Here is a 26,686-nt window from a genome sequence, read left to right as displayed (position 1 = left end):
TTTGTCAAAATCGTTTTTTTTACACTAGAAAAACTTAAAAGCACTTGGTACCATTCCCTCTATGACAATCCACAATTTTCTACACTCTGTGTTTTTAGAAGCACTTTCTAAGTGTTTTTTTTTTGGTGAAGCAAAGTGCTTTAACAAAACACACATTTGAATTTGAAACAAAACCGTGCTTTCTATCCCAAAACGACATCGTCGCTCCTCTGATTCTATCCACAAAACCCCAAAAATTCGACAGCAAAATAATCGAACTTTCCTGAGAAGTGAAAAACTCACTTCCATCTTGGACGACGACCCATATCAGTAGCTTAGGCGAGCATTCAGAAGAAGAATGAATAAGGGTGGAGGTGCAGCGTCAGGGGGAGGAGGATTGGGAGGCGCTGGGAGCGGGCCCACCGCGGCTGCTGCTGTGGCGGCAGCTCAGAAGCAGAAGGCGCTGCTTCAGAGAGTGGAGACCGACATCTCCCAAATCGTCGACAATTTCAGCCACCTCGTCCACGTCTCCAGGGTTAGACTCTGTTTCTCTCTCTCTCTCTCTCTCTCTCTCTCTCTCTCTCTCTCTCTACAATTTAATTTGAAGTCACAATTTCAGAAAATTTAAAATTTTGGTTTGGGGGTGTAATTGCAGGTGAATGATCCGCCTGTTAGAAACTCTCAGGAAGCTTTCATGATGGAGATGCGTGCTGCTCGAATGGTGAATCCTTTTCCTTCCCCTCCTCTCAGTTTAATTAGCAAAATTGTTCAGCTGATCACTTTTAGTTAGCTCTTAATCATGTGCTTATGGATTAATTTACAACTTGGAATCAGAATGTGTTGTTGTTTAGTTTGCAAGGCTAAACCCAATTTAGTATCGGCCGCTATTCGTTGTACAAAAGTGGTGGATTCAGAAATATTTCTTCCCGGAACAAATGAACGTTGGAAAATTCGTGTGTAGGAATAATGTAGGGGGCGGGGGAGGGCAATTGCGTTCACTGGCCTTATGGTGGAACCGCCGGTTGTTCTCCACCCGAAAGATGTTCCATTTTCATATTTGGGGCACTCACTTAAGCATGACGGAGCACAAACATGACACACGTTCTTCGTTTTATAAATCAATTTCCTTATAGATTGACAAAAGAAATGGTTGCTCGTCCTCTTGATTAATGACTTAGGATCACGTTTGTGATGGAAATTCTGTTTACGCGTTGTCCGGCCTTTTCAGTTGAACTCTAGGTTTATGCAAGCTTGCTTGCCAAGACTGTCTTGGACATGTTTATCTTTCCCGGTTGATTTCTGCATTTGAGTTCTTTGGTTGTTTACGATTAAATCTATGAACACAGGTCCAGGCAGCTGATTCTCTGCTTAAGTTGGTGTCGGAATTGAAACAGACGGCAATATTTTCAGGGTTTGCCTCCCTCAATGACCATGTAGAGAAAAGAATTGTGGAGTTCAACCAGCAAGCCGAGAACACAGACCGCTTGTTGGCTAGAATCGGAGAGGAGGCAGCTGCTAGCCTCAAGGAGCTCGAATCCCATTACTACTCTTCCGCGCTGAGGACTGCTCAAAACTTGCAGCCATGAGCTTCGCATTACAGTAGAAACTAGTGTGGTGCTTTTACTTAATTAAGATCATTGGTATTTTGTCTGAAAGTGTATTTTTGTTTAACGTTTTCAAACTACCTTAAAGTCGCAAAACTGAACGCAATGACATTCCAAAATTCATACAGTCGACCCCATTTGGAGGGATAAGGCTTTGTTATTGTTTGTCTTCAAACAACGTTAAAGTCTCAAAAGGGTGAAATTTTCTGCTTCTCTGTGAATTCTATAAAATTGTTTATACCCCTTAACTATTACAACTTATGGAACTGAAGTTTTGCAGCACTATCATCCATTGACACAGCCTTCATTGCAGACATACATTACAATTGTGTGCTCTCAGACTTAACAAAACAAGTTCTGTCTATAATATGTTGTCCGACCGGAGATGGAACATGTTTTTCGACCCGGAGAAACAACCCGGGCAAGAAAAATAAAGGAAGCAGTGCTTAGAGTCATCAATCAGTTTGCAAAAGCACATGAAAATCTCTAGAAACATGCAAAACAAGTTCAGTCTAAGACAATACATCCACACACCTAACATGCCTCTTAAACAAATCCTTACAAAAATCTTATTCCAACAAAACGCAAACCCTATTGTCGTGCCAATTTGTAGTCACAAATCGATGATCTGTTTTCCATCCCGGAGAAACAATCCGTGCAAGAAACATAAAGGAAACAATGCTTGGTGTACTCATCAAGCACTTGGCAGAATAACATTACTGATGCTTTTAGGACCAAGGTGATGCACCAATGAGATGTCTCACACAATTACCGGGCAAGCATACTGCTAAAGGGATCACCTGTTCGGATAAAGGAAAATGAAATAACCGGCAAGAACCTTATGTTTCAAGGTTGCAAGAGATACATGAAGTGAATTGCAGAAACCACAGTACATATAGTGCAAGGCTTCATCTGATTGATAAAAACTAGAAAGAAAAGCAAAAACAGTCTGCGAAAACAAGGTTCACGAGCACTAAAAGTATCAATAGTCTTCGCTTTTTCTCCAGTCATCACAAAAGAAAGGATTGTGTAAAGTTAAAAGGAAGCTATTAAGGAAAACAGAGGCAGATTCTAATTAAACACTATGAAGCTGACCAGGAGAATGTGCAAACATAAGCAAGGTAATGAACCATAAATCGTAATTCAAACACACAATGGCAGCTTCAATATCTAGAAGAAGACGATAAAAGATGAGCATACGATGAGACAGAAACATGCACAGAGATATAGTCCACTAAATCTTTTTTTTTTTTATTGGTATTTCTTTTTCTTTTCAAGGAGAAATAGGTCCATTCTCAACACCAAGACCATATAAAACACCAGCATATTTGTCAATAGAACCATCAAAGAAAGTCTCTTTCAGTTTCATGAATGTACTGCAAGTGAGCAAACTATCCGAACCAGCTTGGTGGGAGATACCAATTCTCTCAACATCTAACAGCTCCGCGAGTTTGTTCAACCCACCATGAAGGCTGTTGCAGAACCTCATCAGATGCTTGATATCATAAACTGTAGGAAAATACACCTTGATCATTTTAAAGAACCCCACCTGTGTGTTCGGGAGGCTTTGGCCTTTAAGCAGCTTGAGCAAGTACCCAAAATCATACCCACTGTGGAACGTCACCCAAACCACATTATCAGAAAGCACAACTCCGGATGCCATTAGTAGCTCGGTGAACTTACTAGCATCAACACCCTTCTCATTGTTCTTCACGAAATCCATACCGCTCTGGGACAGTAATTCTATTGAGTCAGTGGCATACACATCCTCATTGGGGTTGAAGTCACGGAAATTGAATTGCCACACACAGTGCTTGTCGGTTCCACAGGTCGGAAGGTTCCCTTTCTCATCAGAAAATGTGAGACCCAACTGTATCAACTTCAAGAGGTCCACATTGGCCTTAAGGGTTTGATAGTGATAATCATAACTGTCCTTGAAAGTCCCTACAGGCCTCAAAACGATACCGGGAAACTCTGTGTCCATCGCTACATATCGGTATTCCTCTACAATATTGCGAATCAATTTAAACTCCTCCTCAAGATTATCGCTCCAAACTTCCCTAATGTGAATCGAATCGCTTTTTGGAAAAGTAGACATTTTCTTCGGGCAATAACAACACAAATTGAAGCAAATAACGAGGCCCAAAAGAGCTAAAACCATAAAATCTGCAAAACCAAGAAACCCACAACCCATATCAAGAAACAAGAACAACCCACATCTCAAAATTCATACTTTATTAAAACCCATGTATCCAATCATCCAAAACCTAGAAATCAATACGAGAATTCAAAGGTACGATAACTCACCTCAAGAATCAGCAACTCTGGAGTTCTCTTCTCGTTTTCGGATTGAGAATGACGGCTCGGCGTCGGGACGGGCGGGCAACAAGATGGGGGGCCGGGGGAGGGGGATTTTCTCCGAGAAATCGATGATTTTCTCGGGAAAATTGGGGGTTTGGGGGGCGGAGAAACGAGGGTTTTGATGGAAAGAAAGATGGGATTTTTTTATAGAGGAAGGGGATGGAAAGCTAAAAATAAAATGGTTTGTTTTAACGTCGTTTAGGCGAGATGAGTGCAAGCCTTCCTTGCTTGCATTGTAACAGCAAGGAATAGCTAGTGAGGTTGGTGACAGTGAACTGGGAATCCATCATGAGGTGGGTTCTTATAGATGCAACATTTCTCGGAGCTTTTTTTGCTTTTTATTTTTTAACCTGTTTTCTCCTCTACTTTTTCATTTCTACCCCTTCGCTATTTTTGCCCTTCTTTAAATTTCATTTCTCGGACCTCGTTTCACTTTGCTCTCTGATGAGATGCTCAATCGCCCCTTTGCTTGTGCTCATGATGCACTATGGATCTCAAGTCAACCGTGCTGAAGGACCAAGGAGGGGGAAGATCGTGGTGTAGGTTCCACTCGAGTCTCATTAAACTCTCAATTCGTGTCAATTTCTTTCAAGCCGTTAAATTTATTACAATTTTAGGAGTAGTAACTTGTATCAACGTACACGAGGAAACTCAGGCCAAGTGATAGTGGCACGGATTGAGAGTATATGAGGTTTGAAATAAAATTAAAATTTCAGAGGGCAAAATCAAATGAATGTTCACTTAATGCGGTAGCAAGGGTGCAAAATGGTGTGGTGGAAATAAAGGTCCCGAAAAGCGTAGCAAGATCATACCAATATAAGAACAAAGGTCCCGAAAGGAGTTCAATGTGAAGTATGGACCTTGATGTTCAGTAACTGTAAAGTTTTTGAACCATTACCAAATTTCTGATTCTGCCTACTAGTGATATTGCTGCAAAGTAAAGCTTGTTTAGTTGAAGTAGCAACGTCGAAATCACCATCTTCACAAACATTATTGTACACCAAGGAATAGTTTGCTAAACAAGCGACTAGATATCGAAAGAGAGTACATAACAAGTCAAAGTGTCCTATTAAAGATGAACTTCAATTACAACAGAGCAATGAATGATATGTTTGCCCACATTACAAGTAAGACGGTATTACTTTCTCTTAGACCTTACCATCAATCAGTTTCTACCAAGTGGGAGAGATCTGCAAGAAAATGTTTCCTTGAAATCCTTCTTCCTTGACGACGTGAAGATGGACGCATACACTTCCTTAGTAGCATTAGCAGGGGCTATATCCACCGCCTTGAACCTCTTTGCCCCACCATTACTTGCACCCTTCACATCAGCTCCAACATTCACAACCTTCCCATTTACCTCTACCTTTGCTGAAACCTTCTCCACAGCCCTAGCATCAATACCATGCTTGGTACCACTCAACCGTGAGGCCTCCAAACCCACACCCTCCTCTTCGCCATTCACACCAGCATTCCCATTTTTCGTCTTCTTCACCTTCTTCACTCTCCCTTTCGCCTTCTCAGCCTCCATCCTCTCCCTCAACTCCACAACTTCCTCTTCATTCCCATTAATCACAATCTTATCCGCCTCTGAAAATCCCACATGGCAAACAAGGCAAGTCGACGACTTTATCTCCTTCAAAGCCTTTGAACTCAACACATGCCCACAAGTTCTTAATCCCACAAACTTACACTTACCGTTGAACTCGACCCCTGTAATGGGGCACTGAAACCGCGGCCCAGCAACGGATTGGCGATTGAATTCGGCCCCAGTAATTGGGGTAAGATGAATACTGATCATGTCCTTCAACCCCTTTATATGCCCAAACGCCTTGGGCACCTTCTTCCCCAACAACGCCTCCACAAGAGCCTCCTTGTTAAACACGTTCCCCAGAAAATCCATTACGCACGGCTCCTTCAATGGTTCGTTCGACAGCGCACAATTGAGCCACTTCGAAAGCCTCTGCTCGTTCGGGTCAACCTTATCGGGCTTCTTCTCCGCGTACATCTTGAGATAGCAGTCGCGAGACTCCGCTCCCGTCGCGCCGCCATCGCCGCCACCTCCAAGAGCTCTAATCCGTAAAATCAGAGTAGAAAGAGGGGTAATTTGGGAATCGAAAAGCGGAGTGGAGTCGTTTAGGGGCTTACCATTGAGGGTGAAGTAAAGCGACGGTAGGACACGGGAGAAAATTGAGAGCTTGAGGTGGCGGAGAGTTGGGGTCTGAATTGGGGATAGGGTTAGGGTTTGGGTTGGGATTTGGAGATCGGGAGATTGCAGGAAGATTTGGAAATTTTGAAGTTTGGGATGCATCGTGATCTTGGATTATTCGGGCAATAACAACACAAATCGAAGCAAATAACGAGACCCAAAAGAGCAAAAACCATAAAATCTGCAAGATCAAGAAATACACAACCCATATCAGGAAACAAGAACAACAAACATCTCAAAATTCATACTTTATCAAAACCCATGTATCCAATCACCCAAAACCTAGAGATCAATACGAGAAATCAAAGGTACGATAACTCACCTCAAGAATCAACAACTCTGGAATTCTCTTCTCGTTTTCGGATTGAGAATGACGGATCGGCGTCGGGACGGGGGGGGGGGGGGGTGGGGCAACAAGATGGGTGGCCGGGGAGGGGGATTTTCTCAGGAAAATTGGGGGTTTGGGGGGCGGAAAAACGAGGGTTTTGATGGAAAAGAAAGATGGGATTTTTTTTTTTAGAGGAAGGGGTGGAAAGCTAAAAATAAAATGGTTTGTTTTAACTAAATTTTAAAAAACTCTAGGCGCTGATCGGACGGTAGATTGACCTCTAATGCTTAGACGGTTAGGCAGAGCTTAAGTCGACGTCTAGACGGTCTAGATGAATTTACGTAAATTTATTATAAATTAATTGTATATTAGAAAAATAAACATGAAAAATATCTTATTTAAAACAAATAGTATATGTGATGTTAGTGTATTAAGTACGTAGTTTGGTGTGATGACTGTGGTCTTAAAAAGAGAGAAACTTTCGTAAGTCTCAAAAATTCTCCCTCTCCAATTGGGATTTCCAAAACAAAACAATCTAATTTTTAAGAATAAAATAATAGAATGAAATTTGTATTTAAAGTTTTTCTTAAACCACGTGGTGACCCCTCTTCCACAACCCCCTCACATCATTCAAAGTCTCAATCCTATAGACATAAAATAGTGTAAAAAAATTAAAAGAAAATTTAATGATAAGAGTGTAGTGCTGTGTGCAGGTTAGACGCATTGGTAAGCGGAAGGCAATAATGTGGGGGGTTTTCAGCTGTTTCCTCTTCCTCCTCTCTCACTTCATCTTCTATTTTGCATTTGCTCTGTGAATTACCTCCTCATTCGATGTATTTGAGGCTTGCAATCTAAATGTTATCTCTCTCCCCATACTCCTTCTTTTCAGATCTTCTATTTTCTACTAAAAATACGATAGCTAGTGAAAACGAAAGATGCGATGCGCCGACAGCAACCGAAGACCAGAGAGCTAGTATGCTGAAAAAAAAAAAAAAGCAATCGCCTTGCCTACTGCCTAGGCCGCCTAGACCGCCAAGAGAGCGTCTGGGCGGGCGCCTAACTCTTACCTGATTTGGCCGGACGATTTGGTCCAAATCGCGACGGCACTCTTTTGCCTAGCGCCTAGGCGGCCATCTAGGCCGATTTTTAGAACATTGGTTTTAACGTCGTTTAGGCGAGATGAGTGTAATCCATCATGAACTGGGAATTCATCGTCAGGGGGTTCTTAGAGTAGTTCCAGCGTGGAGCCTCCACACTATGCTATCTAGTCAACTGCCATTAATGAACAGTAACCGTCTTTTGCATATCCACCGTTGCACTTCAATAGATCTGACAATAGGTAATAAAATATTAGTATTTTTTTTTATTTATAATTAATATTATATTATTTAATTTGTATAAATTAATATTACATTATTAATTTATCTTTTCCAATCTCTTCCCGAAACTTCTACCATTTTTGTTTTCTTCTTCCTTCCCACTCTCTCACTCCCCTCTTCCTCATTGTTTTCCCTTTCCGAGAGCTCTCACCCACTTTCCTCTTCGAAAATTAAACAAATCAAACTCCAAAACCATGAAACCTTAATTTATAGGACTAAAGGATCCTAGCTATATCGTTGCATGCGTCATCGGACTATCACGGTGTAAACCACCATTGAAGCCGAGTTGGAAGCAAGCGAGTCGCCGGGAAGGAGTGAAGGAAGCGAAGGAAAAGCCCAGGTGAGAAGCTTCGGCGAACCTCAGCGTGGATAGCAAGGGTCTGATTGAAGACGCCATGGGAATTATCCGCACCATCTCTCTCTCCCCTCTGTGAACTTGAAGAGAATTGTATTGTTTATTTTTTGGGAAGAAAATGAGAGAAAATAAAGAAATGGGAAGGCCTGGTGGTGTGGTGGAGTCACCGGCATCGGCGAGAAGCTCGCCCTATGTCTCCGGAATATTGGCATCGAGATCGACCTCTGCGAAGAGCTGTCCAGGCCTGTCCACCATGTGGCTAATGTCGCCCAGATGTCAACCTTATGTCACATGCCCTTCGGGCTCTCGGTTTAGCAACTCCTGCGAGGCCTCTCCCTTGGGCCCGCTCAGGCTCCATCGCCAGCACACGCTGGACTAAGTTACTCAGGCTTTCTCGCCTTGTTTGAGAGCCAGTCCACCGGGCTATTGCCCACGATGGAACTGCTCTTAGGCCATCTCCAAGAGGGCTTGTTTAGCCCTCTAGTCCTCTAAAATATTAATATTTTAATAAACAATACATGGTTATATTTGTCTCTGTCTCCAATTGAGGTCATATGACTCGTTTTAGCCATGTCACAAAAAATCGTCTCTAACCAAGGGCCAAAAGGCAATAGGGTCAAACATAATTTATTATTTAAATTTAAATCCAACAATAACTTAAATTTAAAAACTACGACTTATATTTAAAAACTAAAATGGTAACTGACCCAAAAAACCAAAAAAATTAGAACTTAAATTTAATGAATGATTTAAGTATTTATAGGAAGAAAAAAAAAATAGAATTAAAAAAACAAATTGGCCCAAAAAACCAAAAAAAAAAAAAAAATTGAATACAACGACTAGTCAGCTAGCCAGCCCTTTGGCCCCTTCAAATTCCGTGAGATCCACGAGCCCTTTGGCCTATCCCTCAGTTGGAGACGATTTTCGGGCTATTTTCAGCCCTCTAGCTTTCTGGATCCTTTGGTTGGAGATGACCTTATAGATACAGCATTCGTCGGAGCTTTTTTTACTTTTATTTTTTAACCTGTTTTCTCTACTTTTTCAATTCTATTACCCCTTCCTATTTTTGCCCTTCTTAAATTTCATTTCAACAATGTCCCACGAGTTGTGAACCCCGTTTCACTTTGCTCTCCGATGAGATGATGCTCAATTCCCCTTTTGCTTATGCTCATGATGCACTACGGATCTCAACCGTGCTGAGGGACTAAGCAGGGGAAAGATCCTGGTGTAAGTTCTAATCGAGTCTCATTAAACTCTCAATTCGTGTCAATGTCTTTCAAGCCGTTAAATTTATTACAATTTTAGGAGCAGTAACTTGTATTAACGCACATGAGGAAACTAAAGCCAAGAGATAGTGGCATGAATTGAGAGTATATGAGGTTTGAAATAAAATTAAAAATTCAGAGGGCAAAATCAAATGAATGTTCACTTGATGCGGTAGACAGACTGCTAAAAGTTTTGCAACTGAGACACTATAATTAACTTCATTCCAAGCTCCTCCCAGGCAAGAAAGGTCGTTGGTTGCTCTTTGTGAAGGTACGTTGAACATTCATTTGAGTGCATGAATTACTACGTTTCCAGTGTTATGTCCCCGAAAAATCTTATCAGACCGAAAAAATATCATCTGAGTGCATGAATTACTCCTTGAGCATGATATCGGTTATTTCAGCAGAACGTTGAGGATTACCCGATGAAATATACAATTTCGTAACCTTATTTTTTCAAGTGAAAATGATTCAACGACAGTGTAACATGCTTAGTGAATTATCGATTCTCTCTATTGACTAATTTTTTTAAAATGTTAAGGATACAAAGTGGCTTTCGATTCAATAGTCGACATAATGGTAGCATATTTCACTTTGTCTATTAGTAGGCAGTAACAAGCAATTTCAACAATACCAAGTTTTTCTTCCTAATCAGCACATTTAAATCTGATCGAATCAACAAATCTAATCTTTGGTAATAATGATTTAGGTGCATCATCTTTGCGCTCAAGATGTCGAGTTTGTTTATCCTCGCTCTACGTCGCATATACATGTAGACACACTTTTTGCAATATCTGACCAACTTATGAAAACTTGCAGTATTCAACTAACAATATAATTCAAGATTCTCATCTGAACATAACATAAAAGCTACCGTGTATTACAAATGTGAATTAAGCAGATTAGCTGAGGTGATGTACCTGTACCTAAGTTCATATTTGTATTCTAAAACATCGTTCAATAAGAAGATAAAAAAAAACTAATAATAAATATATTTATTTTTATACAACAATATTTATTACTAAAAAGATAATATTTTATTAAACTCGCCGTTCATAAAAAATAAATATAATATATCTCGCACAGATGAAAATAAACACTAATAGACTAGAACACTAGTGGTCATGCCAAGTTTAAATACACAATTAAAAGGAAAAATGAGAAAAAGGGCAGTATGGTAATTACACAGTGATGGGTTTAGGGTTCATGTAAGTTGTAACATATAAAGCCTCCCGCCGTCGTCTCCCCATTATCTTGCAAGTGCAGCTCTCAGATCTTTACCTCGCCGTAATCATCTTCAAAGGTTAGCGTTTACCTCTCTCTGCTTCCTATCACATTTTCTCCTTGTTTAAATTTGACAACTATGTTTCCCAATACAAGTTCTGTCTGGCCGCTGACAACAATTTAATCAAAAATTGAAAGGAAAAATCTGAAAATTTGATGGGCAATTTGATTTCTGTGTGTTTATCATGAAAGCAACTGAAATTTTCCCAAAATTCGAAGTAACATCTTAATATCTGAGAATTTTAGCACTAGACAGAAGGGTTATATTGTTTTGCAGGTATTTTTTTTTTTATATAATATGTTTTTTAGATTTCAGTAATGGAGCTTGCAAGTCTGGTAATTGTATATTTTACTGAAATGTTTTATCTTGCTGACATCCTTTTTGTTAATTTCGTGTTACCAGGATTTGTAATTTCAACCGGCCCCAAAAAATGGCAGGGTATGTAGACAATTGTATTTCTGATTCTATATACTCGTTTTTTCCGCTGTACATATGAAATGCTTATGATAATGGGGGATATATATGTTTTTGGAGATCAAGTTTGTCATTGATTGCTTGGCCCGAGCAGTAGCGTAGATTTATTTTTTGTACTGGTGAACCTCTGTTCGCCAATTTGTTACATATCGAAACGAGAGCACCCGGTATACTAGTTAGTGAGAGAGGGGTTTGGAATCCAGATTTTCAGAATGCGCAAATGCCTTTAGGAGTCTTTCGGTTTCAACTGTGGGAATGTCGGCGATGAGTGTGTGAAAGCTTAATTTAATTGTATGTTTTAGCTTTTGTGTTTCTGATACAAGGATTGGTGCTCTTGTTCTACATTTGTATTTCTACTCCGTACTTGTTTTCACTTACTGGACTGTCCGATAGTGGGATATGGCAGTCTATCATATGCGTTCTTTATTTCTTTTTCCCTTTTTTTTGTCAAACGACGCATTTTTTATTTGTCAATTTGATATACTTGGTATTGTTTGGTGTGTAATGTGTGGTATGGCAGCGTGTCAAATGTTACTCCATTTTATTGATTGTACAGAGAAGAAGAGGTCGCTGTTCCTATTGCTGAGCCTGTTGCTGCTGCTGCAGCTCCAGGCGAACCCATGGACCTTCTGACAGCACTGCAACTTGTGCTGAGGAAGTCATTGGCTCATGGTGGGCTCACTCGTGGACTCCATGAAGGTGCAAAGGTCATCGAGAAGCATGCTGCACAGCTTTGTGTTGTAGCTGAGGACTGTGACCAGGCTGATTATGTTAAGCTTGTTAAGGCTCTATGCGCTGACCATAACGTCAAACTAATGTCAATTCCTAGTGCGAAAACTCTTGGAGAATGGGCTGGTGTAAGTGAAACTGAATTGACTAATAGAAGTTTTCTTTGTTTTAGTTCTTGCCTCAGAGTAACTATTTTCATGCGTTAAACATATAGTTTGTTCGGATTTTGCCTTCTACTTATTGTTAATTTTGTACTGTCTTCTCGCAGCTTTGCAAGATTGATTCCGAAGGAAAGGCAAGAAAGGTTGTTGGTTGCTCTTGCGTCGTTGTGAAGGTATTCATAACATTCAATTGAGTGCATGCTCTTAGTACCACCAATTTGATTATGCCTTGTATTCTGTTTGTTTACTTACCTTATTGCGTCTTGTTCTGCAGGATTTTGGCGAGGAATCGGAAGGCCTCCACGTTGTTCAGGAGCACATTAAGTCCCATTAAATTTGAAAAGAGTCTGCCTCGTGTTGATTTGGGTTTGATGCTCATTAGGTCCCAAACTTGTAGAAGTGGAATTGAGTTAACTATCCTTCTGATTATCAAACCATTTGATATTTTTTGGGTCTTTTACCTCTGTTCTTAAATGATGAAATTTTCCGTGTGGTTTTGTTATTTGATTTGCGTTTTTATTACTCGTTGATCATGCTATCGGTTATTTCAGTAGCACGTTGTGTATCACCTGACGACTTTGAATTGTTTCGATGGGCGATGCTTTAAAAGAAAAGTATCCTCCGTAATGCCCAAATTGGAAAACATTGGTTCTGGAGAACTGACTATTTGCATTCGAGGTTTTGAGCTTAAGGCCTATTGGAATTTAAAGTCTATCGGTCACCAATGGACCAATCTTACGAACGAGGAATTTGTGCAGAGCCATTCCCGAAAATCGAATTTAAGATCTCTTACTTACAAATGAAAGAAAATTATTGAATTTAAGATCTTTTAGTTACAAATGGAAGGAAACCGCTGGACCGTAAAGTTGAATTTAAGACTTACCACTGGACCGCATTTTAAGTGGCGGAGAAAGATCAAAATTTAAATGCGCATGCGACATTACTACACCTAAGGCCCATCCCATGCAATTTTCTGGTATGTTTGGGCTTCGGCCAACCATTGTACCCTAAACATAAAACCCTAAATGACAAGGATAACATGGTAATTTTGTACGAGTGTTTTAGGGTTTATGTATATTCCATGTGAGTTACAAACGCCACCGCCGGCCTCATTTGCCTTCTCCTGCAGGTTTTCGATCTTCACCTCCCAACCGCCGTCAAGGTCAGCGCTTACCTCTCCGTTCAATTCCGTTCTCTTCTGATTTAAATTTTGCAATTATATTTCGGTTAAGAAGTTGCTTGTGGCAGATGAGAATTTTAATCCAAAATTAAAATGGTTAGGGTTTAGGACGTGTGTAAAATCTGAAACTTGGTTTCTTTGTGTTTTCACGAAATCTACAAAGTTTCTTTGGGAATTCGAGGTTAGCATCTCATGTCTGAGCATTTGAACACTATACTTTACAGCAAGTTTGAATTTTTATGATTTATTTTTCAGATTTTTATTGGTATAAGCCTGTTTAGATTTCAGTATTTGAGCGTGCAAGTCTGGTAATTGGTTTCACTGAAGCTTTTAATTTGCTGACATATCATTTGTTTTCTCATGTCATCAGGGCTTTTCATTTCAATCGACCCGAAAAATGTCAGGGTATGTGGACATTTTATTTTCCGTTTCTCTATATTCGTTTTTCGCTCTATATATGGAATATTTGTTATAGAAGGGATGTAAACTAGTTTCGAGATTAATATGTGATCCTGATTTGTTGTTCTGAGTAGTAGTTTCAATTTATCTTTTGTACCAATGAAGTGCCTTTAACCGGTTTGTTACATACCAAATTGACGGGACACACTATTAGACTAGTTCTGTGAGAGCAATGGGGTTAGGAACTTAGGAGTCTAGAATCTTAGAATGCACGATGAACTGCTGAGTTCGATATTTGCTTGTAGGGCCATTTGGTTTCGACCATGGGTGCATGTCATGGATTTGATGATTGGTGCTTTTGTTCTGAATTCAATGTTGTATGTGTATGTTCTCATGTTAAAGAAGTATAAGAAGCTTTGGTAAGCCGAATGTCAGATTGAGTCTTTTTTCTTTGGTAACCTTAGGATTTGAAGTTGCACTCTGGAATTTGTTTATTCGTTGTTCCATTAGTTTAGCGTTTTACCGGCTGGATAATGCCTGCATTCTGCACTCTATCTTAAGCATTTTTTTTCTCCGTTAATGACATTCTTTATATATATTCGGTGTGGTATGTCTAATGTTACTTTCAATATAATATTTGTACAGAGATGAAGAAGTTGCTGTTCCTGTTGAGCCTGTTGCAGTTGCTGCAGCTCTAGGTGAACCAATGGACCTTTTGACAGCCTTGCAACTTGTGCTGAGGAAGTCATTGGCTCATGGTGGGCTCACTCGTGGACTGCACGAGGGTGCAAAGGTCATTGAGAAGCATGCTGCACAACTCTGCGTTGTAGCTGAGGACTGTGACCAGGCTGATTATGTTAAGCTGGTCAAGGCACTATGTGCAGATCATAATGTTAAGCTTATGTCAATTCCTAGTGCTAAAACCCTTGGAGAATGGGCGGGTGTAAGTAAAACGAATTGACATAAAGTAGTTTCTGTTAGTTTTAATTCTTTCCCCAAAAGTAATTATTTTCATTTGTTCATTGTTTAGTTTGTTCCGATGTTTTCAACTATCTTTCTCTCGGTTCCTTTTCTCAACTTTCTCAGTATCTCCATATTTAATCAGTTTTGTGTTAGTTGTCCAATAAACTAAAATTGTCCATTAATTTACTTTTCAATTGATGGCTTATGTTGCTGGCGGGTAAACTGGGGACAGTCTTTAAAGGGTTTCTAATATTCAAACTCTGCCATGTTTTCTATCTTTTAGTTTGGCATACTAATTTTGGGATCTGTTATTAGCACTCCAAAAATCTTATTCTACACTCCTCACAAGCGTATTTTTCTTTCTAAATTATAGAAAGTTTGGAGTGCCAAATGATATTTTAGGAGTGCTAATAACAATTCCCTTAATTTTTCTCTTCTTGCTTTCCATACTTACGGATTTTTTCTTGAACATGTTGTTAATTTTATACTGTCTTCTCACAGCTTTGCAAGATTGATTCAGAAGGAAAGGCAAGAAAGGTGGTTGGTTGCTCGTGTGTTGTTGTGAAGGTATTTAGAATACTCATTTGAGTGCATGAATTTACTACATTTCCGGTGTTATTTTTTGTAGTTGTGTCCCAAAAAAAAAAAGATTTTCTACTTATTTTCCATTCCTTGCATGGTGTTTGTTCGTTTGCCTTATTGCATTATTTCGTTTTGCAGGATTTTGGTGAAGAATCAGAAGGTCTTCATGTTGTTCAAGAGCACCTCAAGTCCCATTAAATTATAACAGTTTTGATTTCGGCCTGATGTTCTTTAGGTACTTGGTTATGATATCAGTGGTATGTCCCAATCGTATAATACTGCGACTTCGTTATAAGATTTTGATTTGAGCATGTTATTTCAGTACACCGGAAAGAATTTTACAATTTTGTAACTGTTTTTTCTTCAAATGAAAAACTATCGTTGTCTTGACGTGCTTGATTGGGTTATTTGAGGTTGAAAACGAATCTTAGATGCCATTATATGCTAGAGCGCAACGCTCTTTTGTGGACCATGAAGAAGCTGATGAGCCTCAGGTTTGTTATCTTCATGGTTTTTGTGTTTCCCCTTCCCATCTAAATCCCTGCCACAAAACTAGGTGAAAGCAGACCCTGTGATATATGGAATTTAGTTGTGGTCCCTAAAAAGCAATGTTACATCCTGGAATGGTCAGTCTAGTGGCTCTCAGGCATGCCTGTTTGTGAACCACATTTGCATTCAACCACCTTTCTTGTAGATATCGGTTCCATAAACTCTTGGTATGACTCATCATGCCTAGAGATGTGACTTTTGACGAGAAGCGATAGCGAGAGATTTGAGTTTTTTGTTGCCTATGTATTGGTAAATATAGGCCTAGTATTTAAGATTATATTGGAATTGATAACTCTTCACATTCAACGTATGTTAAAGGAAGAAGTGAAAAAGTTTCGTCCGACTTGAAGGTAGAAAGGTGTATTGCACATTAAGTAAATTTACCATTCGAACTCCTTCAAAAAGATAAGTATTTTTTCATGACTAATTCATTCGTATTGAAATCATTTCCTTAACAAGCGTTTTTTGACGAGACATGTTTGTTAGAAATTTTTCTTGAAAATTCAAGTATTTCATAGAAAAACGGTTTTTGGAGAAGCACCCACACTTTCAAACATAACTATGGACAAGGATTTTGAGAGGGTACCCCAAAAAAATTCGCAATACAGCTATAAAGCCTGTCCCTTGAAAGATGGTGTCCAAGCCTTTTACATATCCAATGGAAGAAGAAAGAGAACTTTGCTTTTGCAAGTTGCCTCAACAAATAACGAAGTGTGGCCTAAAACCGAGAGAGACGTTTCGGTTTCGGCCATGCTCTTCTGACAAAACCCAATCGTCTCCTGTTTCTGGAATCACCACTCCTCCCATTCTTCCATGTGGAAAGGAAAGCCTACAAGGGTAAGGAACTCATTTTGGTTGTTACGAGAAATTTTTCGTTGTGATCGGAACACAAGTGCTACATCACGTATTATTATATAATTGGTGAAGATTTTTATATTAAATTATTAATTTTTTAACATAAGTATCTCATAACTTGTATAGTGACACAAGATGTACCATCTTGTGTTCCGGGCACACTGAAAATTTTTTTATTTGTTACAGAATCCCTAGCCAACTGCAAATTAGCACTCAATGGGACCCCCATAAATAAAAGATAATGTGATAAACTTGGGATGTAAAATGAGGTTGCTAAGAGAGCACATATTTTGTTAGTTTTTTCTCTACACGTAGAGAAGATAGCATACGATAACCAAGTACGTAGAAAAGTATGGAATCTATCAGAAAACGTATAAAAACGTCAAGGGTCATTAATTGGATAATATGAAAACAAGCACCCTGATTGATAACGAAATTGAAAATACCCGTAGAACTTGCAACGGAGTTTTGACCTAGTAAACGGTAGAATTTGGAGCTTGTAGCTTTTAAACTTGAGTTTTATTGCTCAATAATGTGCAAAACTTAAAACCGTTTTGACCTAATAAACACTAGAATTTGGAGTCTGGGGCCTAAATTTGCAAAACTAGAATTTGTTGTTTCTAGGGTTTACGTCTGTCAAACAATTATTCCAATCCATTCTGTCATCTGTGTATGCATCAATTTGAGAACAATATATTTGCAATGTCATCGTTTATTTGTGAGCTACAAATGTATTTAGCAAGGGCAATGTTAGGGAGATTAAATTTGCAAACTAAATTAATATGTCACCAATAGAGATGAGTACGTTTATCAACACTTAAGTAATAGTCCAATCATCAACTTTCATGTCATATAATTTATAAAAAAAATTTCTACAAATTTAGTCTTCCTCACATCACCCATTTGCCAAAGATGATGTGATCGAGCTGATTTACTTATTTATTTTACACAAATGATAGCAAGGGAGGGTGAATCGAACCTAAAACCTATTGGACCTAACAGCCCCTGCAAATTCTTATTAAACTTGTTAATCTATTTTACGTGAAGTATTAGACTCGATATCGGGTTAACGTTGTTAGATTAATTTTATACATATTTAAGATCCCATGCATATTTTAAACATAAGAAGCTGTATATACATGTAGTTGTAGTTTAATTTGCAGGTTGGAGTCTGCAGAAAGATTCGTGGGAGAGATGATCCCAATTGCAGAACACGTTGAAAACATGCGTGAAGCATTGATGATGCCAAATTTGCCAATGCGATGTCAAGCTGCCCTCCCTTGCAGGACAAAATTAACATTGTGATTATCTATCCTCCTTAATAACAGGTAGTCGGTGTTATCGACTAAAGCCAAACTAATCTCTCCGTAAAACTCGTAACATCTTACAAGTTTATGTTTTAATCACCTACTTATATATATGTAATGCGGTCATTCAGAACTAATCTCTTACTAGACAAATATTAGTTTCTTTTTATTTTTTTATTTTTAATTTGTTCTAGAATTAGCTAGAAGAAAAAGAATGGCTCAACTTTTCTCCAGTTTTCATGTTTTAGCTGATGCAAATGGCATCGTTAAACTCAGCTTTCAGCAGGTTTCACTCCTTACACACTCTCTCTCTCTCTCTCTCTCTCTCTCTCTCTCTCTGGTTTTGCTTAATTAATCAGCTCCTCCTCTAATCATAGATTAATTAGATAGCAGACGAAAAGAGTGCCTTTGTTCATGTATGCACAATGCAGTTTAATTTGTTAATTATTGTTCTGCAATTTTGTTGACATTGTTTTGTTTTCGGTTTTCGTTTTTAGTTTTTCCTTACAAGAATTTTTTAAATTAACCGTACCACTTTCAATATAGGTAGGCGGCAAACGTGGTGTACCTACTTCGTCTTATTTGCCTAACCGCTGTGTTCTTCGAATTCGCTCATGCAAAACCAATTCTTATTCGGGTATGGCTTGAAGGTCCTAATCATTTTAATATAATATGCGTAGTGTACATATATATAAATCTTATAGTACACTACTGCATTCACGCATACATGAGTTGTTAAACACACACATGCATACACAGATATATTGTGTATATATATATATATATATATGCACACTATGCATATTATACGAAGATTCATTATATATATATATATATATATATATATATGCACACTATGCATATTATACGAAGATTCATTATATATATATATATATATATATATATATATATATATATATATATATATGCACACTATGCATATTATATGAAGATTGATTATATATATGCGTGTGTGTTTTAACAACTTCATGCAGGAGTAGTAGATGCAACAGCTCATCCTTCTCTTTCGTTTTCCTTACACAACTGTATAAATTCTAATTTAGAATTCCAAACTCCTTGACCGCCTTCTTAAACCAAAACTCGATATAATAGTCTTTCTTCATTAAGGTTCGAGTTTATTGACAACTACATAAGTCGAATATCAACAACCGTACGGTACGGTAGATGTATCGACAATATCAATAACATCAACCTACTTTTAAATTACAAACTTAACTACAAATTCAAAACACCCAATTTTAACTTTGTGTTACATGTAAGATATGGTAACTGGTAGTTGCCGAACATTAATATTATAGGGTGCATAACTGCATAAGCATGGCACATGCTTAGCCCATCATCTTGCCCTAATCTATGATTTTTAATTGTATCGCACTTTAGGCAATATGAATTTAAATGTTGACTTATAAAATTGAAAATTATTATACAATAAACGGAATACTATTGTCACGTAAAATAAAATAAGTTCACAAGTTCAAAATAGGTAGATAATAAATTTATGGGTAAATTATAATTTGCATTGTTAAATTTGGGTTCAACAGCAACTCTAAACATTGTAATATCGTGCATCTGTTAGAAAATTCATCAATTTAACAGTTAATTAATGATGTGGCAAGTGTAGCTCCCACTTATTTGTTGGCATGACCGCCAAATTTATGCCATGTGGCAATAAATTTTTTTTAAAAAGGTTTAATTATTCAAGGTAAGGGAGTGAAAAAATGAATAAGGATCCTCTTCGGATCCTCAAATCGTATCCATTTATCGAACATCGTGCAATCAAAAATTATTTTAAATACTTTTATTTTAAATTAAATATAAATAGTACCTGCGAAAATTGACCATACGACATACGATGAACGGACACGATTTGAGGATTCTCGTGATCCCTACAAAGAAAATCCGGAGAGGATCCTCTAGGTGAAAAAATAGCATGTATGTATACCAACCAATATTAGTACAAATAATTCAGATAGAAAATATATATATATATATATATATATATATATATATATATATATATATATATATATATATATATGGCCCAAAAAAGACAACAAAAATTAAAAGCCGAGGACAGCACAAAGCTAACTAATTTTCGAATATTCGAGTATAATTTTTACCATCTGCAACAAAAAAACAGAGAGCCGCCCGCCATAGAAGAAAGACAACCACAAATTGCAGAGCGGTAAATAGCTTACTTTGTCAAACTCAATAAAAAAACCACCTAACCAAACTGTCTCCCAACTCACAGGACAAAGCGTGGCACACCTTCCCCTTGTATAAAACCCCACCAAACCACAACCCATAAAACACCGAGCTCCGTATTACCACACACTCACTTCTCACTCCTCATCTTTTCATAAAAACAGAGTGGTATTGTTTGATTCTCTCAAGTTTTTTTGATATTTCTCGGTTTTTTGGGAGATTTGGTGTTTGAATCTTTGAGAAAAGAGTGATGGCTGGGAGTGGATTGTTTGCAGAGATTCTTGATGGAGAAGCATACAAGTATTATGGTGATGGGGAGTGGAAGAAATCATCTTCTGGTAAACTTGTTCCCATCATCAACCCTACCACAAGAAAGGTTCACTACAAGGTTCAAGGTAATGGTCATCTTCTTTCATGGTTTTCAATTGGGTAGTGGTTTTTTCGCGCTTTAATTTTAGTTATCTGCGCTTCAAACCGAATATTTTACCATTTTATGTGCGCTGCAAATTGAATATTTTACAATTTTCTCTGTTTATGCGCGAGTGTGATGTTAAACGAGGAGTGTTAAAATCATTGTCCTTTCAATTCGAATGGTTGCTCTGTTTTTTGTTATGTTTTTCATTTTTTACAGCTATTTAACGACTATCCTTCGTTTGGCTGTGGTAGCTTGTACACAGGAAGAGGTGAACAAAGTTATGGAGACGGCGAAAATAGCGCAGAAGGCGTGGGCTAAGACCCCTCTTTGGAAGCGGGCCGAGCTCCTTCACAGGGCTGCTGCTATCCTCAAAGAACACAAAGCTCCAATTGGAGAGTCACTGGTCAAAGAAATTGCTAAACCTGCTAAAGATGCTATCACAGAGGTCTATAACCTGTTCACTATCTTCTTACTAAATTAAAAAAACACACTGACAACTATAAGTTTATACAAAAACGCTTGTCGTGCTTTGATTTGTTTTTCGTTGCGAAATTTCTTAGATGACTTCGTTAATAAGTCAGCAAGTTGTTTTTCTAAAGCATCGAGTTTGAAGATTTTTTTCCTTGAAGTGTAACGTTATCAAGAGATTACATGTGAAAAATCATTTTTGTTATATGTTCATGTTTGATTCCTATGAACAGTGTAATTTATTCGAATTAGAAATTGACATGGAAATTTTGGCTTTTGTGAAGGTTGTGAGGTCTGGAGATTTGGTGTCTTACTGTGCCGAAGAAGGGGTTAGGATTCTCGGAGAGGGGAAGTTCTTGGTGTCTGATAGTTTCCCGGGAAATGACAGAACAAAATATTGCTTAACTTCCAAGGTATCTTTATTTTTCGAGTACTTTTAGTTTTAGTTTACCTTTCTACTCGACTGATGAGTTTTTGCAATCATATTTCTGTTATCTGATTTCATTCTCAGCAGTTGCCAATACTTTCTTTAAATTTCTTTGGTCATGTTTGTCGTAAATTCTACCAATTCTAAGTTACCAGACAAATGTAATACTTTGCTTCTTTTCAATATTACAGCATTTACTTTTGTGATTACGTTGATTCCATTACGATTATCCTTACTTGTGAGAAGTTTGATTGAATGCAACTGCAATATGATTGCAGATTCCACTCGGTGTGGTTCTAGCCATTCCACCATTTAACTATCCTGTCAACCTTGCTGTCTCAAAAATTGCTCCTGCGCTGATCGCTGGAAACGCCCTTGTGCTCAAGCCCCCAACTCAGGTATTACCAATCTTCAAAATTATACACTGGTCCAGCAGTTCTTACTAGATAGTAAGACATTGTGTTTGAGACTCAGTAATTCCCCCGCTGTTTGATTCCGCACATCCTTTTTACTGACCTGATTTCAACTTCTCAGTAAATCAGTGCCACTGCGTAAATTCGTGCAACAATGTATTTTGAATGACAGAACCGCATTACAAAAATCTTTGAAAAACTCTTGATAAAAGATTTATGTTTGATGATCTCTTTAAGTCTGCGGAAGACTAAATTGTATGTGTTTCCTTGTAGGGTGCTGTTTCTTGCCTTCATATGGTGCATTGCTTCCACTTGGCTGGATTTCCCAAAGGCCTTATTAGCTGTGTCACTGGGAAAGGATCTGAGATCGGCGACTTCCTTACCATGCATCCTGGAGTGAACTGCATTAGGTAATCCCAGATTGTATTTCTTCGATACTACAATAGGCTCCCTTTCCTTATCTATCGTTACTCATTGATGAATCCCGGTCTCTCAGCTTCACTGGTGGTGACACCGGCATTGCAATTTCGAAAAAGGCAGGCATGATCCCTCTTCAGATGGAGTTGGGAGGAAAAGATGCATGCATTGTGCTTGAAGATGCCGACCTAGATTTGGTCGCAGCAAACATAATAAAGGGAGGCTTTTCTTACAGGTGAAGAAATTAATTGTGTTAGTCTTACTCTTTCTGCTGCAATCCATAATACTTGACTAACAATATTTTTTCATGCTCGCTTGACAACGCACATTTGTAACAGCGGTCAAAGATGTACTGCTGTTAAGGTTGTCTTGGTGATGGAATCCGTTGCTGATGCCCTGGTCGCGAAAGTGAATGCACGAGTGGCGAAATTAACTGTTGGTCCACCAGAGGATAACAGCGACATCACTCCCGTTGTTTCAGAATCATCTGCGAATTTTATTGAAGGTTTGGTTGTGGATGCAAAACAGAAGGGAGCAACATTTTGCCAAGAGTACAAGAGAGACGGCAACCTTATCTGGCCTTTGTTGTTAGATAATGTCAGGCCGGACATGAGAATTGCATGGGAAGAGCCATTCGGTCCAGTTTTGCCCGTTATTAGGATTACTACGGTGGAAGAAGGGATCCACCATTGCAATGCCAGTAACTTCGGACTCCAGGTAACGTTTATTTTCTTCAGAATCCACCATTTCATGCTTGCTTCACCTCATAAAATATTGACTCGTGTGTAAAAATGCAGGGCTGTGTGTTCACAAAGGACATCAACAAGGCCATTTTGATCGGTGATGCAATGGAGACGGGAACTGTTCAAATAAACTCCGCACCTGCTCGTGGACCAGATCATTTTCCGTTCCAGGTAAACCCTTCAAAAGTCTGGAAAATTAGTCTGGGAAATGATTTCCGCACTCTTTCTTCTCCTTCTGCACAATTGTTTATTTTGTCCTTTAATTCTCCTTTATCGACAGCTAGAATCTCATTCCAAGACCGTCATGTTGAAAATTTTATGAATGACTTCTTTGACAGGGCATAAAGGACAGTGGAATCGGGTCCCAAGGAATCACCAACAGCATCAACATGATGACCAAGATCAAGACCACTGTAATCAACTTGCCAACCCCTTCTTACACCATGGGTTAGTGACCGTGTTAATAACGAATCGAATGATAATATAGTAATCGAAGCTACTTAATGTTGTTGTAGTAGCGGATTTAGTAAAATGCTTGTGTAAGTGGAATATGTAGGATGCAGGCTCTAAAAATGTGTCATCGTCGGAGAAATGGAGTAGAGAAAGAAAAAAAAGAGAATAATGGGAATTTACCGTTATCGAAAGGCTGCATCACGCGATTATTTCACGATGTTTTAAGCTCTTGCAAGAATTTTAGGCTTCTCTTCTGTACGAGTTAATTAGCTATGTCAGCTGATGAATTGAAACTTGGTGAATAAGAACTGAGGGACTTGTATTACTGTACTGATTTGTAACTCAGTTTATATAAGCATTTCATTACATATATTAGCAGAGCAGTGCTTTGATCCTTGGTGTCTTGGGCCTGATTTAAGGCTTATAACACCTTAGTTTGGGCCTTCTTCTGTGATGATCTCAAACCTTTAGCACACTTTTGGGCTGATCGTGGAAGGAAACTAAACACAAAACTTTGGGCGTAAACGTTCTTAAGCAACTAAGTTACAAACGTCTTATTGATGAGCAGTGATTTTGTAATTGCTTGGGACTTACCGTATTTTTCTTAAGGTGCTTTTTGAGCCTTATCCTTCAGCTTCACGACGTCTTACATGCAATAAAGATAATTACCTAATCACAGTCTTATCTCTGTCATTTTCACTAATTAATAACTATAGGGTTACGTAATGTGGACGCAAAATGCACTTAGGTCCATGGACATTGGTTAGTGAAATGCATGCTTAGAGTTTTTGGTGACTAATTAACCAAAAGATGAAACGCATGCCTATTGCTTATATGGGTTTTTCTACAAAAATTTCTTTCGGTTTAACAAAGCAATATTTTAATCTGTCTTGACCAACTAGTCTAATCAACGTCTGCGTAACTTGGGTAGCTAAGAATATTGGAGTGGAATATGCTGGTTTAGGTTCCCCAAATAAAATTGTCTAGACATGTTCTTGTTCTTTAATTAGACTTATCAGACATCCCCAAAAGTTTCTGAAAAATATTTTAAGCAGAACTTGGTAGAGTTGACTTTGATGCTAAACAATATTCAAGCCATAAATCCATAAATGCATGATTTGAAAAGTGATCTGAATCCAGCCAATGCTGCATAATTCGTGTACAGTTCCAAAAAAATTAAAAAAATAAAAGATGAGGATGTGATTGCAGTTGAAATTTTAGATGCCAAATCAAATTCTTATGTCTGGCAGATCAAAGTTGGCTTAAAATTCAGCTTTTGTGGGGTTGGAATATATTTTTAGCATGTGTAGGATTTTGGAAAAGAAACACGGTTTTATATTGTCTCAAAAAATGAAGATTTAATTAGATGCTGAGTTTTTCTTTTTCCTGAAATATCTCTGAGGGTGTTTTTTTATACTGCTTTTTAAAAGGATTAAAAGTGTTTTATAACAGTTAAAAGTGTTTTTGATTGTGTTTGTTATGAAAAGTTAAAGCATTTATGAGTCGTAAAAGCACATTTTAGATAAGCACCTATTAGTTCCTACATGTCTATTATAAAAAGCACTTTTAGAATAAGCGTTTTTTTATAGAAACATCTCCAAACAAGTTGCCAACGTAATTATTAAGTTAGGCATAGCGATTATTAGTTGGCTCAAAGTGTTTAGAGTGGATACCCTTAGGTATGGTACCATACTTGTATAGAGAGATTATAAGGTTCGACTATCGAACCAAGTCATCTGTGCGTGCAGCATACCTTACAAAAGATCTGAACATATATATATATATATATATATATATATATATATATATATATATATATCAAGCCCTTTAAGTGAAGAGATCCCTACTTTTAGAAAAAAATGAGACTTGGTTGTGAAAACCACTCTGCATCGAACTTCAATAATCTGAATCGTCCTATTTTGTAAGTCTCAATTCATAAATCACCTTTGCAAAAATTCAATTCAATCCAAAACTATTTGCCCATTAAATTATCACAATGAAATTTCAATGTTTCTTAGAGAACAAAGTGTTCGTCAATTTCTTTGAACTTAATTAGATGCCTCAAATATTTCGAATTTGACTAATATTTTGTAAGAATGATTTATAAGGTGCAACTTGAAAAGTAGATGGTTCGGATCGTTAAATTCGATGCAGTGTAAGCCTAACAACTAATCCCCATTTTTATAAATAAATAAAAAATGAGAATCACCTCCCATAAGGGCTCATGTTCCTATAGCAGTGAAACACATATACAAACAATATGGGAACATATAAGTTCGTGTTCTTATAAGACTCATCAAGTGACCTAACTCTTTACTAAACAAACATAATAATCATGTTTACTGATTTGGTTTAGGGATTTGCCTTAACATATAATATGTAACATGTATAGCAGTATATGAGGTGAAAAGACTAAAGAGCCTACAAAAGTGGGGATGTGATTGGTACAAGACAAGGACATATACCTACATCTTTTGGGAGCATTTTACTAATTAATCAAATTCAAACCCATTCGAATTTCTGAAGTATCTCCGGATTTCAAATAATGTCGTTAATTAAGGTGAAGTAGGAGATCACATATATGCTAATCTGTATTTAAAAACATTTTCTGCTGATTAATCACTAAAATTAATGCTGATCAGGACTCAGATTTCGGTTTGATTAAAAAATATATATTCATACTTCACAGCTCAAACAATAGCCAAGAGGGTTGATATTAATGAATATACAACTTTATCCTTGTTTAGTTAATCAATTAATTAGAAGCAGGATATGGTTTAATGAGATCCTTGTGTGCATAACTGTCATATGGCTTTATACGTAAAATCTGAATCAGTCATTGATGATCACCTCCATCTGTGATACGATCATTTCAAAACAACGATTCATATCAGTTGTAGAAATAAATAAACTTCATAAACATCGAAGTGCGAATATGAAGTAATAGGTATGCCGAGATTAGTGACGGGTGTCTATTGGGACCAAGGTGGTTCCAAGATCATAAGGAGTTCGGAAAATATACATATGAAGGTCTTTTGAGGACATTCAAATGTTTGAAATGGATCCCTTTTGTGTCCACCAAGTGTTTGATGTAATGCCTGCTAGGCATATCTAAGTAGCAGGTTGCATCGAGAGCACTCGACAAGTTCTCTCGATATCA

At 37.9% G+C, this 26,686-nt stretch overlaps 6 protein-coding genes across 7 annotated transcripts; 4 read left to right on the top strand and 2 right to left on the bottom strand.

The window, feature by feature from the left end:
* Nucleotides 1-221: 221 nt before the first annotated feature.
* LOC137737570 (mediator of RNA polymerase II transcription subunit 22b-like) lies at nt 222-1,710 on the top strand. The gene is made up of 3 exons (XM_068477098.1): nt 222-514; nt 635-700; nt 1,326-1,710. The coding sequence occupies exons 1-3, from the start codon at nt 338-340 to the stop codon at nt 1,563-1,565; spliced, it is 483 nt and encodes a 160-aa protein (XP_068333199.1). The 5' UTR covers nt 222-337; the 3' UTR covers nt 1,566-1,710.
* Nucleotides 1,711-2,810: 1,100 nt separating this feature from the next.
* Nucleotides 2,811-4,281, bottom strand: LOC137737561 (probable CCR4-associated factor 1 homolog 7). Its single transcript, XM_068477085.1, has 2 exons — nt 3,891-4,281; nt 2,811-3,749 (listed from the first exon to the last, which is right to left on the bottom strand). The coding sequence occupies exon 2, from the start codon at nt 3,742-3,744 to the stop codon at nt 2,857-2,859; it is 888 nt and encodes a 295-aa protein (XP_068333186.1). The 5' UTR covers nt 3,745-3,749; nt 3,891-4,281; the 3' UTR covers nt 2,811-2,856.
* Nucleotides 4,282-4,891: 610 nt separating this feature from the next.
* On the bottom strand, nt 4,892-6,559 carry LOC137739563 (uncharacterized). The gene is made up of 2 exons (XM_068479179.1): nt 6,476-6,559; nt 4,892-6,334 (listed from the first exon to the last, which is right to left on the bottom strand). The coding sequence occupies exon 2, from the start codon at nt 6,253-6,255 to the stop codon at nt 5,110-5,112; it is 1,146 nt and encodes a 381-aa protein (XP_068335280.1). The 5' UTR covers nt 6,256-6,334; nt 6,476-6,559; the 3' UTR covers nt 4,892-5,109.
* Nucleotides 6,560-10,700: 4,141 nt separating this feature from the next.
* On the top strand, nt 10,701-12,631 carry LOC137734195 (small ribosomal subunit protein eS12-like). The gene is made up of 5 exons (XM_068473504.1): nt 10,701-10,783; nt 11,168-11,203; nt 11,796-12,096; nt 12,237-12,302; nt 12,404-12,631. The coding sequence occupies exons 2-5, from the start codon at nt 11,196-11,198 to the stop codon at nt 12,461-12,463; spliced, it is 435 nt and encodes a 144-aa protein (XP_068329605.1). The 5' UTR covers nt 10,701-10,783; nt 11,168-11,195; the 3' UTR covers nt 12,464-12,631.
* Nucleotides 12,632-13,171: 540 nt separating this feature from the next.
* Nucleotides 13,172-15,643, top strand: LOC137710087 (small ribosomal subunit protein eS12-like). Of its 2 annotated transcripts, XM_068449048.1 has the most exons (6): nt 13,237-13,291; nt 13,411-13,490; nt 13,680-13,714; nt 14,354-14,651; nt 15,173-15,238; nt 15,392-15,643. In XM_068449048.1, the coding sequence occupies exons 3-6, from the start codon at nt 13,707-13,709 to the stop codon at nt 15,449-15,451; spliced, it is 432 nt and encodes a 143-aa protein (XP_068305149.1). In that variant the 5' UTR covers nt 13,237-13,291; nt 13,411-13,490; nt 13,680-13,706; the 3' UTR covers nt 15,452-15,643. The 2 variants fall into 2 exon arrangements, with proteins under 2 accessions (XP_068305145.1, XP_068305149.1); XM_068449044.1 differs by lacking the exon at nt 13,411-13,490 and having other exon boundaries at nt 13,172-13,291.
* Nucleotides 15,644-20,294: 4,651 nt separating this feature from the next.
* Nucleotides 20,295-23,896, top strand: LOC137739144 (NADP-dependent glyceraldehyde-3-phosphate dehydrogenase-like). The gene is made up of 9 exons (XM_068478655.1): nt 20,295-20,585; nt 20,857-21,050; nt 21,358-21,486; nt 21,779-21,898; nt 22,187-22,323; nt 22,410-22,565; nt 22,669-23,047; nt 23,128-23,244; nt 23,412-23,896. The coding sequence occupies exons 1-9, from the start codon at nt 20,441-20,443 to the stop codon at nt 23,523-23,525; spliced, it is 1,491 nt and encodes a 496-aa protein (XP_068334756.1). The 5' UTR covers nt 20,295-20,440; the 3' UTR covers nt 23,526-23,896.
* The last annotated feature ends 2,790 nt before the right edge of the window (nt 23,897-26,686 follow it).

The sequence above is a fragment of the Pyrus communis genome, chromosome 1 (assembly GCF_963583255.1).
Source record: "Pyrus communis chromosome 1, drPyrComm1.1, whole genome shotgun sequence".
Taxonomy (NCBI): Eukaryota; Viridiplantae; Streptophyta; class Magnoliopsida; order Rosales; family Rosaceae; genus Pyrus; species Pyrus communis.
Note: the sequence above shows the minus strand (reverse complement) of the source record. Positions and strands in the feature narration are given on the sequence as shown.